At 46.1% G+C, this 18,811-nt stretch overlaps 1 protein-coding gene across 1 annotated transcript; it reads right to left on the bottom strand.

Moving 5' to 3' along the window:
• Nucleotides 1–6,111: 6,111 nt before the first annotated feature.
• On the bottom strand, nucleotides 6,112–7,452 carry LOC310667275 (interferon beta-like; the record flags this gene model as incomplete). The annotated part of the gene is made up of 2 exons (XM_083419112.1): nucleotides 6,112–6,116; nucleotides 6,951–7,452. The coding sequence occupies 2 exons, from the start codon at nucleotides 7,450–7,452 to the stop codon at nucleotides 6,112–6,114; spliced, it is 507 nt and encodes a 168-aa protein (XP_083275238.1).
• Nucleotides 7,453–18,811: the final 11,359 nt, after the last annotated feature.

Raw genomic sequence — 18,811 nt, 5'->3', positions numbered from 1 at the left:
ATTGTGATGGCCTGGGAATCCGATTCAGAGGCTGAACCGGAGGAATCCCAGCCTGCGCAGGAGTCCCTGCCTCCAGGGCCAGCTGAACTGGGGCAGGGCCTTGATTCTGAAGCGCCTGAACCTGTGCTGGATCCTCAGGAGCAGGCACCAGGTGAATCCACTCTGGCTCCGGAGGTGGTTGAGGACACAGTGCCTACAGGTGCGCCTCTCCCAGCCCTGTCAGGGGAAGGTGAGTCTCCCCCTGGGTCCAGTAACCCTCCAGCCTCTCCTGAGCTGCAGAGGCTCAGAGCAGAGAGGCGGAGGTAACTGGTTTCTCCCAGGAGGAGTGCTCGCCTTAAGGCCAGGAGAGGCGGGTCTCCTGGGGGCCGGGGCCGCCCCTGGCCTCAGAGAAGATAGTCCAGTCAGCCCGGTCCCAGGTTGCGGGAGCAACCTCGTTGAAGAGCTGTTTTGGCCAGCACCCAGTCTGTTCCTCCAGAGTTCCTGTCCTTGCCCGGCTCCTCGCTTTGGACCCCCGCTTCGCCCGTGGAGGACTGTCTGCCGACCCTCGACTCAGGTCCTGGACCTCGCCCCATGGTAACCTCCCCCCGGGACCAGCACAGCTATCCAGTGCACAGCATTGTTCATTTGCAACAAGGGACCATATCACAGAAAAATCAGATTCCATGCAACATCAGAAGCCAAAAATATAGAAAGATGCACTTTCACACATTTCATTAAATACATATTCTCTCATGTCATAACAATCAAGAAACACAGTCACTTTAATCAGGTCTGAGAAGCTTGCAGAAAGCTTACCTTTCCATTTTCTGATTCTTCTGAGGAGTCCGTATTAAAAATATTAGTGCTTAGGATTCATAATTTTTTCATATTTTGAAATGAAAAGCAATGTATTTCAAAATGAATGCAGGATTTTAACCACTTTTCATCTCCCTTTCAGCTTAAGTTGCACCGGAAAGAGGAGAATGAAGCTACAACTACAACCATTCAACTTTCACTTGATTACTCAGACAGATTTCTAGAAATCAAAACAGCTGCCCTTTCCTGTCCATCTTCTTCTGTAACCAAGAAATGCCATGCTACCATGAAGTCTTACACAGAAGTTAGAGATCCAAAGGAAAAAAAGAATCCACGTTGAAGAAAGATGATGTTATTTATATCGCGGAAACGCTTTTTGCTCTTTATATTTATTTGTATTTATTATATTTATGAAGCGCCTTTATTTAATGTTATTTATTGTATCCTTTCATTGACTGACCATTTCAACAGTCTTCCTATTAAAAATGCACATCTCAGCAATTTGGGTCATTTGCGTGATTCTGCCTATTTCAATGATATGAAGTATGGGGGAAATACTATCAGAGAGTTAGGCCGTGAATGGTGGGGACAGAGGAAGCAAGACCAACTTGGGCGAGATATTTGGTGCTTCCGTGTCATGTATGGGGAGGAACTTCTATGTCTCCTATCCCAGTGTCTTTGGGAACCTCAGGACCAGAGACCCCAGGCCTGTCTATGTGGCCCTCAGGCTTCTCCCCAGACCCTGCTCTCCATCGGTGATATCTCTCATGAACCCCACTGCTTGAGTGCTTTGCTGGTGTCCTTGAACTGTGTGATAATTCCTCTTGCTTGCCTGAATACATAGGTGTGTGTAGAACATATTGAAATACTTTAAATTGAAATACTTTATTGTCACTTGTACAACTTGTATACAGTGAGATTACAGGAGCACCCTCCACTCAGCTCTCTTAGTCTTAATTGCCCTCCTTTACTGACGTAAACCCACCAAACCCAAAAGTCTGTTGCCCTGTTGTTATCTTTTCATTCAGCAGCCTAACAGCCCATGGATAGAAGCTGTTCTTTACCCTGTTGGTGCGACTAATCATGCTTCTATATCTTCTGCCCGAGGGCAGGAGATCAAGAAAGTGCCAGCCAGGGTGTGAATCATCCCTGAGAATTTTCCTCACTCTATTTCATCCAGCAGATTCACAGGGCAGCCCATAATATCTTGTGCTAGATTCACCACACTTTGTAGGCATATAGAATATATTTGGATATTTATAAACCACACTTTCAGTAAAAATAATAATAATCAACAGCATACGACATAAAAACACTACACTATAATCAGAACTTCAGGAAATGCATCAGTAGAGCATGGCTCCCTTAATCTTTGGTCATGAGTTCGAGCCCCACGTTGGGCAAAATATTCCTGCATTGCAGGGGGTTGGACTAAATGACCACCTTGGATCCCTTCTAGCTCTATCAATAAAGACTGCTTGGTTAAAGACAAAAATGTGTTCCAAAGGCCTGTTTGAATGGCATTTTCCAAAGATGTCTAAAAGAAAGAAGGGATGAATCCTGCTGGAACTCTACAGCCTTCCGATGTCTGTATGGCTAGAGTGTGACCTCCTGCACAAAGGCAAACATTCAATTCATTGCCCTGCCCACTTTTGCCACAGGTCTTGATTTGTCCTCTGCTCCTTAGAACAAACTGAGCTAATGGTATAGCAAACTTTATTCTTTAAGATGCCGGACAGTCCAGGCTGCACAGAGTAGGAACGAAAGTCTTCCACCAGCCCACATCTGAGTCAACGTTCCATGAGCAGCCTTCTTGGCCACAGATGTTCTCTTCAAGTGGCCATATGCTAGGTACTCAGTTAATATTACTCATATTACTCAGTTAATATGGAACGTGGGTGGCGTTGGGGTCTACACCACTGAGCCTCTTGGGCTTGCCGATCAGAAGGTCGGAGGTTCAAATCCCCAGGATGGAGTGAGCTCCCGTTGCTCTGTCCCAGCTCCTGCCAAGCTGGCAGTTCAAAAGCACGCTAGTGCAAGTAGATAAATAGGAACTGCGGCCATGGCAAGGTAAATGGCATTTCTGTGGGCTCTGGTTTCCGTCACGGCGTCCCGTCACCCCAGAAGCAGTTTATTCCTGCTGGCAACATGACCCGGAAAGCTGTCTGTGGACAAACGCTGGCTCCCTTGGCCTGAAAGGGAGATGAGTGCAGCAACTCCATAGTCGCCTTTGACTAGGCTTAACGGTCCAGGGGTCCTTTACCTTTTTGCTTTACTCAGTCAATAATGCCTACATTACATTTCTTCCCCCTCCCCAATAAAACATAACATGGAAATATCTCTAGATGTTTCCAGTGGGAAGGCAGGTTTAGAATGCTAAATATTTGCTTATATGGGGTGACATGCTCCACCCACTCTTTGGGGTTGAGGTTTCTTCCATACCTGGAGAGCATGTTGCTCCTGGTGCTTCTGGAGAGTCAGGTGATGACCGTTCTTCCAGCTGTGACTCTTCTGCCATCACATCTCCATGGCTATTGGCTGACCTTGTTGGCCATTCAAGTTGGTTATGGTCTCATTCCTCTCAGCTGCAGGAGTGAGTCTAGGAGCGAGCTTTTCTGATTTTGCCTTTGCAACTACCCACTTTCTGTTTGTAGTCTTTACAACCTGGGATAGCCTAAAGTCTCTGTAACAGTTCTAGGGTGCAATTGCCCATCATGGCTTTGTATCATTAAATTTGAAATTCTGGGGAACATTTAGCATTTTGGCTCTCTTTTTTGTATTTTTCTTGGGAGTTTCAGAACAAATATTTTGTAAATACATTAACAGAAAAACCAGTGTAAGGCATAGGGTAATGACTGTTGTTGATAATCAGTATGAATTAGCTGAAGGGATGTGGGTGGCACTGTGGGTTAAACCACAGAGCCTAGGACTTGCTGATCAGAAGGTCGGCGGTTTGAATCCCCGCGACAGGGTGAGCTCCCGTTGCTCAGTCGCCGCTCCTGCCAACCTAGCAGTTCGAAAGCACGTCAAAGTGCAAGTAGATAAATAGGAACCACTCCGGCGGAAAGGTAAACGGCGTTTTTGTGCGCTGCTCTGGTTCACCAGAAGCGGCTCAGTCATGCTGGCCACATGACCCGGAAGCTGTCTGCGGACAAAAGCCAGCTCCCTCGGCCCATAGAGCGAGATGAGCGCCGCAACCCCAGAGTCGGTCACGACTGGACCTAATGGTCAGGGGTACCTTTACCTTTATGAATTAGTTGACATGTAAGAAGTTGAGGGTCAAATATGGAGGAAGTTTATGGTTGTGTTTCTTTCTGGCTCAGGTAAGTATAGAACAAGTTTCTTGTCCCAGATGTCCATAGCTGTTGGAGGAAGAAGTGGATGTATGTCATGGTTTTTAATGAGATCTAAAAATTTTCATCAGGCTGCCATTAAGAACCTGGCTTTGCCTTTCCATTTAGGGATCTGCTATGCCATGTAAGTTTTTTTCCTGAAGAGCAAAGTTCCAAACCTTATTCCATCAATTTGTAATACCAATATCAGAAAACAACTTACATGGTTGACTTATAGGTGGTCTTGCTGTGAGAATCAGGAAGGTAAGCAGCTCTTTGGATTTAATGTTCTCACTCATTCCCACAAAAATCAAAAGTAAATCAAGTTTTGGAGAGAACTGAATACTGTCTTTAATTTAAAATGTTTACATTTCTAGAGATATCTCAAGCTGTACTTGTTAAACTTTTGGGCATTCCCACCACATATGACTATGTGCCCCATTGATAACATTTTGGTTCTGTGATCATAGTGGAATTTCTGTTTTGCTTTTCCGTCAATCCCAGATTTGTTTTACCTGGTGATGATCTGTTGCTTTTGGCTTCAGGAGGGAGCCTTTGGCAGGTATATTGGATTTGGGTCTCCTGCTCATTAGCATTTGAGGAAGCGAATATCCTGGTTCGATGGTTGTGTTGTGGTGGCATGAATCATAGAATCACAGAACCATAGAGTTGTAGAATAGAAAGGGCCTTGGACAGCAGAGGCATAGTGGGGTGGGGGCAGAGGCGCCATGGCCCCAGACGCACAGTTTTGAGGGGATGCAATGAGACACCCCCACAGCAGGCTCCCTCATTAAGACCTTTGGCCCTGCCCACACCAACACCTGGCCGCCAGAAAGTTGCCCACAATGGAATGTGGTCCTTGGGCTCAAAAAAAGTTCCACATGTCTGATATAGGAGGTGCAGACTTTCCATCTTACAGAAGCCCAAAACCTCATTCATGAATGGGTCATGTTTCCTCTGTCTACCTTCTGTGTGATTTGACATCTTATGTTGCCATAATTCACAGAAGAACTCTCTATTAGAATGTATCCCACACTTTGCCAAATCATATTTGCCAAATCATCCAAACGAACCATGTGGGCAGGAGTTGCAGTCTTTAATAAAAAACATTTGTAACAAACATAAACAAATAAATGAATGGTAACAACAACAACAACAACAACAACAACAATGGTCAGCCAAAGTATACAATAAATAACATTAAATGGTGGCACTAATAAATATAATAAATAAAAATTAAAAGTAACAACACTTCTAAAATATAAATATCATTTTCACAGCATTGTAAGATATGAAATAATTTTAAAACTAGCATCCATTTGTAGACTTCCAAAGTAATAACGTGAGTTGAAATGTTGCAGCTTAATGCTATTCCTTTCTCCACCCTCAGATTTGGAAACTCTGTCATCACATGCAGCCTTCCCCAATAACAAATTGTGGACATTTTGCTACTACAAGGTATGTCAAATTATGGAATTGTTTCATAGACTGTGAGCCGAGTTCTGCTGATGGAAACTCCAACTCTTAGAGGGGGTCTGGAAAGTGATTTTCACACATTTCCTCTTCCTGTGCCCCACTCTCAAATCTCAAATCCCCCTCCAGAGCAGGATAGGAGGTGACCAGTGGGAAATGGGCAAAGATGACTTGAAGGAATTGATGCATCCATCTAATGATACTTGAGAGGAGCTGCAATACGAGGAGAGACGGTGTCAGAGACTCTTCCAGCTGCACAATTTCTGGGGCTTTCTCCTACTTTTTAACCGTTATCTACTCTGCAAGGCTTCATAGTAGCCCTGCATATTTAAAAACCACATTGTAAAAGTAGTGAAACAGTGCTGAAGAGATGACGAAGAAGAACAGGAAGCAGCTCTTTTGCTTTTGAGGAATGCGTTGATGATGAAAGAGAGTGAAAGCTGAAATAATTTGATGCCCTCTTCAAGTTGCAGTTTCATTCGGCTGCTTTCATTGCATCACTGATGGCGGGTTAAGCTGGAACAAAGCAGAGAAGTGATTAATTGAACATCCCCCATTCAGTTTGTGATAGTTTCCCTTCAAAAGCCTCTATTTAAAATATGGAACCACAAGAAACTAGATTTTTGAATACTGACTTCTCAGAACATTCAGAAAACAGAATGATGGTACTCTGCAAAGCCTTTAACGACTGATCCTGCTGACAATTTAAAGGAGAAAATATTCCTCTGGTCCCTATGAAATTGATGCAACTCTCTAACTTGATTTAGATAGTATTAAGACTGGATATTGAATTGCACCTAACAGAAATGGATGCAATGCATCAGGATTGTGCTGCATTCATTTACACAAGACCAGATCAAACGTTACATGAAGATTTTGAGCTAAGCTGTCCTATGGATGATATCTGTCACCCAGCAACATTGAATGTTCTGTCCTAGCAACTTGCAATAAAACTTTCTTTTTCCATGCTCTCTGATTCAAAAAACCAGGGGTGCCCTTTTCCAACCAAATGTATTTCAAACCAGCAAAACAACCTATTCTGGGTGGAATAAATGTTTTCAAGAAATTAACAGAGAAACCCCTGCAAAGCGGGGCACAACTCAAGCAGTGGGGAGAACGTGACCAGGAAGAGAAAGAGGTCCTCCTTCTACATGCTCCTGAATGTGAGGGGAATCATTACTTGGATGCACGGGAATTGTATTGTTGAATGCCTCATTCATTTAACAGGAAGCCTTGGAAAACTACAATTCCCACCACTCCCAGTACCGATGGATACTCCTGGGCATGACTCTGAAATCTACGTATTCTCATATTTGTTCCTAAATATAGTAAAGTATTTTCTGAAAGTACCTGCATTTCCCGTCCTTTTGAGGAGTTGGTCGATGAGCAGAAAACATTGCCGGACTTCCATCTGGACAATCTCCCAGGCACACAGGCTGTACCCGTCATCTTTCAGGTAGTCGTTGATTCTTCTGAAGTAGCTTTTCACCCGCTGTCGGATGCTGTTGCCCTTCTCTGCACCCAAGCACCGTCCCAGCTTCTCAATGTCCTGGTGCAGCCCAGCCTGGAAACCAGCTATGGAAGTCTCACCCCAGTCCATTTCACTGTGGTTTTGCCGGAAGATGTGGAGGGTCTGCTGGAGGATTTCTTGTGTGGCTGCCTTGGCATCCTCCCCTTGGATTTCATGGCTGTGGATTCCTTCGTTGTTGGAGAAATTGGCCACATGGCCGATGCATTGTAGGGGAATTGTGGAGCCCATCTTGCTGTTGAGAAGCTTCAAGTTGTCTTTATTTAGCCAGCTGCGAAGTTGGCTGCAGTCCTGAGAGGAGATTTCAGTGAAGCAGAGCATCATCACTAGGCCAAAGCAGAGAAGCCACCCCTTTGAGATCATGGTGGAGATGAAGGAATGTGGTCCTTGCTGGAGTGCTGAGGAATTTCGTTTTGAGGGAGATGCTCTGGAGTCTGTTCCATCTTTGAGCCATGCCCCTGTATTTAAATGCTCCGTGGCTGAAGTTTTCTTTTGTCATTTTCAGTTTTGGTGGGGATGGGCTTCCTCCTTTTGAAAATACTCTAGTTTCAGGGTTTTTCCTTCCCTTTGAATTTTCAAATCACACAGGACCAAAAGTGATGTTGAAGATTTGGAAAACATGTGTTTTGTTGTTGAAACGGAACTTAAATTAAGGTGAACTACATTCTTCTTGGACCTTTACACTGTCAGTATCTAGTTCATCAAATTGATAGAGTTGAAATGTCTCATGATGTGCAAATGATTAGGATTCTGTCATAAAGAGAATTGTTACAACCCCCAACCACTGGTTGTGATCTGGAGAAGGGGAATCCATGCGTGCAATTTGTATTTTACGATGGCACCCTGCACTTCAAGGCACAGATGGGTAGCTAATGTTTAGTTTGACCCTTGACTTGTAGCTGCCATTTTGGACTCTCTCTGTTTATGTCTGGTGTCTTCTAGTTTTTGTTGATTGAGGCAAAATAAATGGGGCACATTATAGTACACTCAGAACTAGGGTTGTACAGAACCCAGTGCCCTAAATGTTGCATAGATCACTCCCTCTCTCAGTAATCACTTGAAGAGTGGAAAGGATAGATTATTTTCAATCCATGGTTTGTATCTTGCATATGCTCAACCCCATGAATATTGAAATTGATGTCAAATTCAACCTTTGCTATTTTCAATCCATGGTTTGTATCTTGCATATGCTCAACCCCATGAATATTGAAATTGATGTCAAATTCAACCTTTGCTATTCAGTTCCTGATCATTATAAAATGTGTTCAATTTCTCTCTCTCTCTCTGCTATTCTTATGCCATTTAAACACAATATTTCTAAAGGAAATATATTATCTATTAATTAATTGATCACTTTCCTTGAGGCATTTCATCGCACATTACACTGTATAAATTGCTTTATTCAAGCTTCATAATATCACCTTCTATAGGAAGAGAACAATATGCCTTAACTGAAGTGTGGTGCATCAATAAACTGACTCAAACCTTTCAACTACAATCTTGCGTATGATCTTTTTCACTGGCTAGGCTTTTCTCCCAGTCATGCTGGAATCCTAATGAGCAAATCTGAACTCTGATTAGAGGACCCAATTAACATTGGTTTTGGTTTTAGTCTTGTTTTAAATGTATTTGCTTTTGCATGTGTTTTTAACAATTTATGTATAATCTTATGCCTAAATAGCCTTGAGATGGTTGCTTAGAAGGCAATTGATAGATTATGGTGGTGTTTTGGCTAGAAATAATGATCCATAAAGAGTCCCGAATACTGTACTTTTTGCTCTATAAGACTCACTTTTTCCCTCCTAAAAAGTAAGGGGAAATGTGTGTGCGTCTTATGGGGCGAATGCAGGCTGCGCAGCTATCCCAGAAGCCAGAACAGCAAGAGGGATTGCTGCTTTCGCTGCGCAGCGATCCCTCTTGCTGTTCTGGCTTCTGAGAGTCAGAATATTTTTCTTCTTGTTTTCCTCCTCCAAAAACTAGGTGCGTCTTGTGGTCTGGTGCGTCTTATAGAGCAAAAAATACGGTAATTCAGCGGTATGTGCAATGGGCTCAGATATCATGGCCATAGGCTCTGCTTTTCTGGGATTTCCAAAGGTATGTAGAGAACCCTACACCCATAAAGAATGCAAGTTATATGGAAAGGCTCAACTGAGTGTGGCCCAGTCCTCAGCCATCTTGCATACATTGTAAGCAGTTTAAATGTCTGCCTAGGGTAACAACTGCTTATGGTATGGGTGCTGTAGTGGTGCAAAAACGAGACACCATAGATCAAATACCATAGCCAGGGTATTCATATCACTTCAAATACAAAAACAATAGAGTGGGTCCACACTTTCAGCCAAGTGATGAACCAAATGATACTCATGTATGTTTTAACAGCTGTAAGCTGTAAACATTAGTGATGTATGGAAGTGTGAGCTGGACCATAAAGAAGACTGATCGCCAAAGAATTGATGCTTTTGAATTATGGTGCTGGAGGAGACTCTTGAGAGTCCCATGGACTGCAAGAATATCAAACCTATCCATTCTGAAGGAAATCAGCCCTGAGTGCTCACTGGAAGGACAGATCATGAAGCTGAGGCTCCAATACTTTGGCCACCTCATGAGAAGAGAAGACTCCCTGGAAAAGACCCTGATGTTGAGAAAGATGGAGGGCACAAGGAGAAGGGGACAACAGAGGATGAGATGGTTGGACAGTGTTCTCGAAGCTACCAGGATGAGTTTGACCAAACTGTGGGAGGCAGTGGGAGACAGGAGTGCCTGGCGTGCTCTAGTCCATGGAGTCACGAAGAGTCAGACACGACTAAACGACTAAACAACAACAAGCATTTCTGGGAACAGTGTGTGATCACATTCTTCCACATGTGTTAGCCAATGTGATGATATACAAAATTCAAGTAGTTTGCAATTTCTAATACAAACTGATGAAACTGATAAAATCATAGAATCATAGAATCATAGAATCATAGAGTTGGAAGAGACCACAAGGGCCATCGAGTCCAACCCCCTGCCAAGCAGGAAACACCATCAGAGCACTCCTGACATATGGTTGTCAAGCCTCTGCTTAAAGACCTCCAAAGAAGGAGACTCCACCACACTCCTTGGCAGCAAATTCCACTGTCGAACAGCTCTTACTGTCAGGAAGTTCTTCCTAATGTTTAGGTGGAATCTTCTTTCTTGTAGTTTGGATCCATTGCTCCGTGTCCGCTTCTCTGGAGCAGCAGAAAACAACCTTTCTCCCTCCTCCATCTGACATCCCTTCATATATTTGAACATGGCTATCATATCACCCCTTAACCTCCTCTTCTCCAGGCTAAACATGCCCAGCTCCCTTAGACGTTCCTCATAAGGCATCGTTTCCAGGCCTTTGACCATTTTGGTTGCCCTCCTCTGGACACGTTCCAGTTTGTCAGTGTCCTTCTTGAACTGTGGTGCCCAGAACTGGACACAGTACTCCAGGTGAGGTCTGACCAGAGCAGAATACAGTGGCACTATTACTTCCCTTGATCTAGATGCTATACTCCTATTGATGCAGCCCAGAATTGCATTGGCTTTTTTAGCTGCCGCGTCACACTGTTGGCTCATGTCAAGTTTGTGGTCAACCAAGACTCCTAGATCCTTTTCACATGTACTGCTCTCAAGCCAGGTGTCACCCATCTTGTATTTGTGCCTCTCATTTTTTTTTGCCCAAGTGCAATACTTTACATTTCTCCCTGTTAAAATTCATCTTGTTTGTTTTGGCCCAGTTCTCTAATCTGTCAAGGTCGTTTTGAAGTGTGATCCTGTCCTCTGGGGTGTTAGCCACCCCTCCCAGTTTGGTGTCATCTGCAAATTTGATCAGGATGCCCTTGAGTCCATCCTCCAAGTCGTTGATAAAGATGTTGAATAAGACCGGGCCCAAGACAGAACCCTGTGGCACCCCACTAGTCACTCTTCTCCAGGATGAAGAGGAACCATTGATGAGCACCCTTTGGGTCCGGTCAGTCAGCCAGTTACAAATCCACTGAGTGGTAGCATAGTCAAGACCGCATTTTACCAGCTTCTTTACAAGAATATCATGGGGCACCTTGTCAAATGCCTTGCTGAAATCAAGGTAGGCTACATCCACTGCGTTCCCTTCATCTACCAGGCTTGTAATTCTGTCATAAAACGAGATCAGGTTAGTCTGACATGACTTATTTTTCAGAAATCCATGCTGACTATTGGTGATCACAGCATTCCTTTCTAGGTGCTCACAGACTGTTTGCTTATCTGCTCCAGAATCTTCCCTGGTATTGATGTCAGACTGACTGGGCGGTAATTATTTGGGTCCTCTCTTTTCCCCTTTTTGAAAATAGGGACAACATTTGCCCTCCTCCAGTCTGCCGGGACTTCGCCTGTTCTCCAGGAATTCTCAAAGATGACTGCCAGTGGTTCTGAGATCACATCTGCCAGTTCTTTTAATACTCTTGGATGCAGTTCATCTGGCCCTGGAGACTTGAATACATCTAAACTAGCCAAGTATTCTTGTACTATCTCCTTAGTTATTCTGGGCTGTGTTTCCTCTGCTGAATCATTTCCTCCAAATTCTTCAGGTCGGGCATTGTTTTCTTTATCGGAGAAGACTGAGGCAAAGAAGGCATTGAGGAGTTCAGCCCTTTCTGTGTCCCCTGTTTGCATTTCTCCATCTTCTCCTCTGAGTGACCCCACTGTTTCTTTGTTCCTCCTTTTGCTACGAACATACCCATAAAAGCCTTTTTTGTTGCTTTTAACCTCTCTAGCAAGCCTGAGTTCATTCTGTGCCTTAGCTTTTCTGACTTTGTGTCTACATGTGCTGGCTATTTGTTTGAATTCCTCTTTGGTGGTTTCCCCCCTTTTCCATTTTTTGTACACATCCTTTTTTAATCTTAACTCAGTTAGAAGTTCTTTAGATAGCCACCCTGGCTTCTTTAGGCACCTTCCATGTTTCCGTCTCATTGGTATTGCCTGAAGTTGTGCTTTTACTATCTCCCTCTTAACAAACTCCCAGCCATCATGAACTCCCTTTCCTTTTAGTATTACTGTCCATGGGATCTCACCCAGCACTTCCCTAAGTTTTATGAAGTCGGCTTTCTTAAAGTCAAGAAATTGAGTCCTAGTATGCTTGGCTGCTCCTTTCCGCTGTATAGTAAACTTCAGAAGAGCATGATCACTCGCGCCTAATGATCCTTCCACTTCTACCCCACTAACCAGGTCATCAGCATTGATGAATTTCAAATGAATTTGAAAAGAACAGAGTCAACAGGCAAGAAAATTTGATTTTTCATTAACATCATAAATCGTTATCAATTCTAAGTCTGAATAGGTGAAAATAAAAGTCAGTTTTCCAAATACTGACATCCCAACAGAAAGCAGGATTTCTGGTCCTGTCTGCATAATTGTAAATTGTACTTGGAAAGTGAAAGTAGGGTATTTTCAGAAGAGGTAGAAAACCACAAGGAACTAGAAAGCACAAAAGAAAACTGCATTCCCCAGCCGTTTAAATACATGGTTCAAAGATGGAACAGACTTCAGAACATCTTCCTCAAGACACAGTCTTCCAGATTCAGCACTCTACCAAAGACCACATTCCTTCATCTCCACCATGATCACCAAGGGATGGTTGCTGCATGTAAGCCTAATGATGCTTTTCGTCTCCAAAATCTCATCTCTGGACTGTAACCAGTTTCACAGCTGGCTACATGAAGCCAACAAGGCCAACTTGGAACTTCTGAAGAACAAAATGGGAACAACCTTTCCTATTCAATGCATAGGAGAGGAAATGGATGTCTCAACAAATCAGGAAATCTTCACAAACATCAATGAAGTCCAAGTGGAGAATGCCAAGGCAGCTATACAAGAGATCCTCCAACAGACTCTGCACGTCTTCAGACAAAACCACACTGAAATGGGTTGGGATGGCAATTCCACAACCGCTTTCCAGACCAAACTGGACCAGCAAATTCAGAAGCTGGAAACATGTTGGAGTGCAGAGCTGGAGCGTGGCCCCACATCTCCAAGAGGTCAGAAAACTCTGCTCACCAGACTGAGAGTGAAAAGATACTTCCAAATACTCCACGATCTCCTGAAAGATAAAGAGTACAGCCTGTGTGCTTGGGTGACTGTCCAGATCCAGATCAGGCAATCTTTTGTGCTGACAGATCAACTCATCAAAAGGATCTCTAATGAAGGTACTGTACACTTTTTTTAAAAAAATAATACATAGGACTTGATTAGAACTAGGTGAGAAAAAGAGCTAGTTTCTCAGCAACCTTTTCAGGATGTCTAACAGGCACTCACTTGCCACTAAGAAATGTTCATAATTCTTCTTGAAGAAGTTGTGGATTTCCCCAGAATTCTGGTGATTTAGGCTTTCTTCTTTGTTGCTGCAAGAAATATACTTAATCCACAAGGTCGTGCTATGTGAATGGGAACACTCTGCACAAAAGAACAATGTCGATGGGGCAGATCCTGTGGGTTTTTACATACTACCCATCTCTTCTTAGCATCATGGAGGTACCACCTGTTTGGTTCACAGCATTGTGTTCTCATGCAAGACCAGCAACAGGGGAGCACATCTAGCAAAAGAAGTTTTATTGCAGAGGAACTGGTTGACCCATCTTTAATCTAGACTTTCACATTTTCCACATGTATCTTTCAAAAGCCAGTCAATACCTTTTAAGGAAACTATGGGTCAATATTCTTAATCATCTCAATCTTGGGTTTCGGTTTATAATGCTCCCTTCTTGTCATAAGCAGCTGAGCACAGAAACGTTTCAGACGCGTGAGGAATGTTAATGTCTTCCCTTCTTCCTTTCAGCTTAACCTGCCATTGGTGAGGCAACAAAAATAGCAGAAGGAAACTGCAAGCCGAAGACCGTGACCAGAAGATTCCACTTTCCCTCCATTGCCACAGCGAAACATTGCTAGAAAGCCCAACAGCTGCTGTTTCCTGATCTACGTCATCTGTTACTAACTGTATCCATGAAACTAGCAGAAAACGATGAGACGGAATTTTGAAATATTCAGCCCCACATTGAAGCCTAACATAGAATGAGAAGAATGGAATTGGAGAAATAGGGAAGAAATTGTCAAGTCTGAAGTTTCGCTGAACCACTTTCCCCAGTATCTCTCACTGCTCCCATGCCGCATTGAGAGCATGCTCCAACAGGGTCTTTCACCTTCGCAAAGACTGCCCTGCTTTGGGAAGGAAGGAGCAGGGGTCCAAAGTCCTGTCAGAAGCCTGGCACCTTCTTCCCAAAGCCCAGTAAGCTTCTTCCCCCCACTGTCCATTTTTGATCGCCCATTTTTGATATTGTAATCATGTTGCTGGTCAACTTTGATATACGCATTTATTTATTGCCTTTATTTAATAAATTATTATTATTTAATAAATTATTATATTTATATATTATGTTGTCGTTGTTGTTGTTTGGACAATTCAATGCAAATCAAACACTATTGAACCAGATACATAGTTCAGCAAATGCAACATGTTGATAATTCTCATTGCAACCCCGAAACAAAGTCAGTTATTCTAATCAAGTCACCAGAAAGCTGTGTAGAAAAATAGGCTTCAATTTTCTGTGGTGTCCAAAGTCTTAGGCATAGGCAAACTCGGCCCTCCAGATGTTTTGAGAATACAGTTCCCAGCATCCCTGACCACTAGTCCTGTTAGCTTGGGTGCTCTGTTTTTTTAAAAAAGCAAACCAACAAACCACATATTGGAGTGATTTCAAAAGATAAATATTTCAAAATAAATATTGAATGTTAATTATTTCTTTTCCTTCAGCTCAGCTTGCAATCAGTGATGCAATGACAGCAGCTGAATGAATCTGTAGGACCTTCTCCAGAAAGTGAAACAGCTGCAGTTTCCTATTCTTCTTCATTTGTTTCTGAATTGTCTCAGAAAGTTAGCCTTACTTACTAGGAGATAAAGGACCAAAATAAAATATACTTACAAAGAGCTAAAAACAACAACAATCATTCCCAACAGACCCATCAATTTTCACTTACATCACATATAATCAGTTCTTTCCAGCTGCTTAAAACTTTCAGCAAACACACTAACATTAAGTTAGTTGTGCCCATTAATTTCAGTAGTTCTGCTCTGCGCACAGGTCTGCTCTCTTCTGAGCTATTAGAAGAAGAAGAGTTTGCATTTGATATCCCACTTTATCACTACCCAAAGGAGTCTCAAAGTGGCTAACAATCTCCTTTTTCCCCTTCCTCCCCCACAACAAACACTCTGTGAGGTGAGTGGGGCTGAGAGACTTTAGAGAAGTGTGACTAGCCCAAGGTCACCCAGCAGCTGCATGTGGAGGAGCGGCGACGCGAACCCGGTTCCCCAAATTACGAGTCTACTGCTCTTAACCACTACACCACACTGGCTATTAACTTTACCAACTAATTCAACAATCTCTGAACTAGCTTACCACACCCCTAGCACCTGAAAACTAACAAGAACAGCCTATGCAATGTTGCAAAATGCATCTCTTAACTATTCTTCATGGTATTGTCACCAGATGGTCAAGAGAGGTTGCCTCTCCTGCCAAAATTACATACCTTAAGCATTTGGGGGCCCAACTAAACATGCCCCCATTCATGAAACTAACCCTTGTATGAATGGCTTTTGAGTTTGAATAGTTAATTGCAGGACACCAATCCATATAGGGAACTTGGCAGAGGGCATTTAAGTCTTTGCCCTCCCAATTTGGTTCCATCTAGATCACCTACCCAAACCTGCTGTTCAGACTGGAAGGAAAGCTTGCCATGTTACAAACAGAGCACAGTGCTCAAAAGAGCACAGGTATGAGTTAGGAACCTTCCACTTCCAATCTGTGCTGGTCCCGGGGGTAAGGTACCTTGGGTGTAGCAAAGTCCACACGAAGAGGGGCAAGGTCCGAGGCAGAGTGCCGGGCGGTGAACAGGAACGCTGGAACAGGAGGCTGTGCAGGGAACAGGAACACCGGATGGTCGGGAACAGGAGGCCGAGCAGGGAACAGGTGTACCGGATAGTCAGGAACAGGAGGCCGAGCAGGGATCAAGAACGCAGGAAGGTCCGAAGCCAACAACGACGTTGCTCCCGCAACCTGGGGCCGGGCTGACTGGGCTTTTATCCTCTTCTAAGGCCAGGGGCGGTCCCGGCCCCCAGGAGCCCCGCCTCCTCTGGCCTTAAGGCGAGCACTCCTCCTGGGGGCAACCAGTTCCCTTCGCCTCTCTGCTCTAAACCTCTGCAGATCAGGAGAGGCCGAAGGGTTACTGGGCCCTGGAGGAGGCTCACCTGTGGCCACTGAGTCGTCAAGCCTCTCTGGGGCCAGAAGGGCTTCACCTGGGGCCAGCTCCTGATGCACTGCCACAGGTGCAGGCTCTTCAGCATCTAGGCCTGGCCCCAGTTCAGCCGGCCCTGGAGGCGGGGACTCCTGTGCAGGCCGGGATTCCTCTGTTTCATCCTCCGAATCGGAATCCCAGGCCATCACACCATCCCCCCTCCCAGGCCCCCCCCTCAACCGAGGGTCCGGACCCGGCTTGCCGGGGTACGTCGCATGGAACTCTCGGAGGCAGGCAGGTGCGTGGACGTTGGCCGCTGGTTCCCAGGAACGGTCCTCCGGTCCGTACCCCTTCCAGTCAATGAGATACTGCAGCTTCCCCCTGCGGTATCGGGAGTCCAGGATGCGTTCCACCTCGTACTCAGGCTCTCCCCGAACCAACACTGGCTGCGGTCGGGGACGGTTCGGGTGGAACTCGTCGGGTGGGGCCACCGGACTCAAAAGGGACCTGTGGAAGACCGGGTGAACCTTCAGGGTTGCGGGTAACCGGAGACGAAATGCCACAGGAGAGACTTGGTCTACGATAGGGAACGGGCCGGTGAAGCGGGCGTCCAACTTCCGCGAAGGTCGAGAGGGGTGGAGGTGGCGAGTGGAGAGCCAAACCAGGTCACCGACGCGAAGTTCCGGCCCCACCTGGCGGTGGCGGTCGGCCTGGGCCTTGTACGCTTCCTTGGCCTGGTGCAGTTGCTCCACCAAAAGCTGTTGCTGGGACTGGAGCTCTTGAAGCCACTCCGTCACCGCCGGGACTGCGGATGTCGGCAGCACCTCTGGAAACAGCCGTGGATGATAACCATAACTGGCCTGGAACGGGGTCTGCTGGGTGGACGCATTCACCGCGTTATTGTAGGCGAACTCCGCCAATGCCAGGTGGTCGACCCAGTCATCCTGCTGGTAGCTGCAGTAACACCGGAGGTACTGCTCCAGCACCGCGTTCGCCCGTTCCGTCTGGCCATCGGTCTGTGGGTGGTAGGCTGACGAGAGGCAGACCTCCGTCCCGAGGGTCCGGTGTAGTGCTTGCCAGAACCGGGATGTGAACTGAACGCCCCGGTCGGACACCACGCGCTCAGGTAGGCCATGCAGGCGGAAGACATGCTGAAGGTACAGCTGAGCAGTTTCCTTGGCTGTGGGTACAGATGGACAGGGAGCGCAGTGCACCATCTTGGTGAAATGGTCGGAGAAAACCAGAAGGCAGGTACAGCCACGAGACGAGGGTAAGTCCACTACAAAGTCCAACGAAACCGTGTGCCAAGGGTGCGGTGGAACTGGCAATGGCTGAAGTAGGCCGGGGGGTCGCCCGGTAGGTCCCTTGGCGCGCCGGCAGACATCACAACCAGCAACGTAGCGAGCCACGTCAGCCTTCAGGCGGGGCCACCAAAACTCTCGACTGACCAGATGGGTGGTCCGATACCGTCCAAAGTGCCCCGCTGCTGGGGCATCATGGGCCATCCGGAGAACCTCCAGCCGTAGTGGCCCTGGCGGGATGTACAAACGACCGTGGTGCAGCAGAAGGCCCTGATGCAGGACCAGCCCCGGATACTGTGGGCTGGACCCTTCAGCCAGCTCCCGGAGTCGTTCCTGGGCCCAAGCGTCGACCCGCTGCTGTTCCCGCACCCGAACCTGCAGTGGCCGCGCCTCCTGGGTGGCCAGGAATGCAGCCGGAGGTAGGATCGTGGTGGGTTCTGCTTGCTGTACCGTGTCTGCGTTGTCGTCAGGTTTCCGGGACAGGGCATCCGCCTTCTGATTCTGAGAGCTAGGGATGTAGCGGATCCGGAACTGGAACCGGGAAAAGAACAACGCCCACCGGATCTGTCTTTGGTTCAGCTTGCGGGTGGTCTGGAGGTACTCCAGGTTCCGGTGGTCGGTTCTCACCTCCACCGGATGTCGTGCCCCCTCAAGATGGTGGCGCCAGACCTCAAAGGCTACCTTGATGGCCAGTAGTTCCCGCTCCCACACAGTATAGTTACGCTCCGCTGGTAGGAGCTGGCGGGAATAGAAGGCACAGGGTAAGAGTGGCGCTTCAGGACCAATCTGTTGAGACAAGACGGCACCGAGAGCCGTACTGGAAGCGTCGGTCTCCACCACAAAGGGTCGAGAGGGGTCAGGATGTTGTAAGATTGGTGCCCTCTGGAAACAGGCCTTCAACCCCTGAAACGCCTCCTCTGCCTCCTTGTCCCAGGAAAACGGCGTCTTTGGGCGCAGTAGCCGGGTCAACGGGGTGGTGCGATGAGCATAATCAGCGATGAAGGTCCGGTAGTAATTGGCGAACCCCAGGAAACGCTGTAGGTCCTTGCGGTTCCGGGGTGCCGCCCATTCTTGAACCGCTGTCACCTTCCCCGGGTCCATTTGCACCCCATCTG

This window comes from Podarcis tiliguerta (genome assembly GCF_965153285.1).
Source record: "Podarcis tiliguerta genome assembly, chromosome: 17".
NCBI classification, from domain to species: domain Eukaryota; kingdom Metazoa; phylum Chordata; class Lepidosauria; order Squamata; family Lacertidae; genus Podarcis; species Podarcis tiliguerta.
Note: the sequence above shows the minus strand (reverse complement) of the source record. Positions and strands in the feature narration are given on the sequence as shown.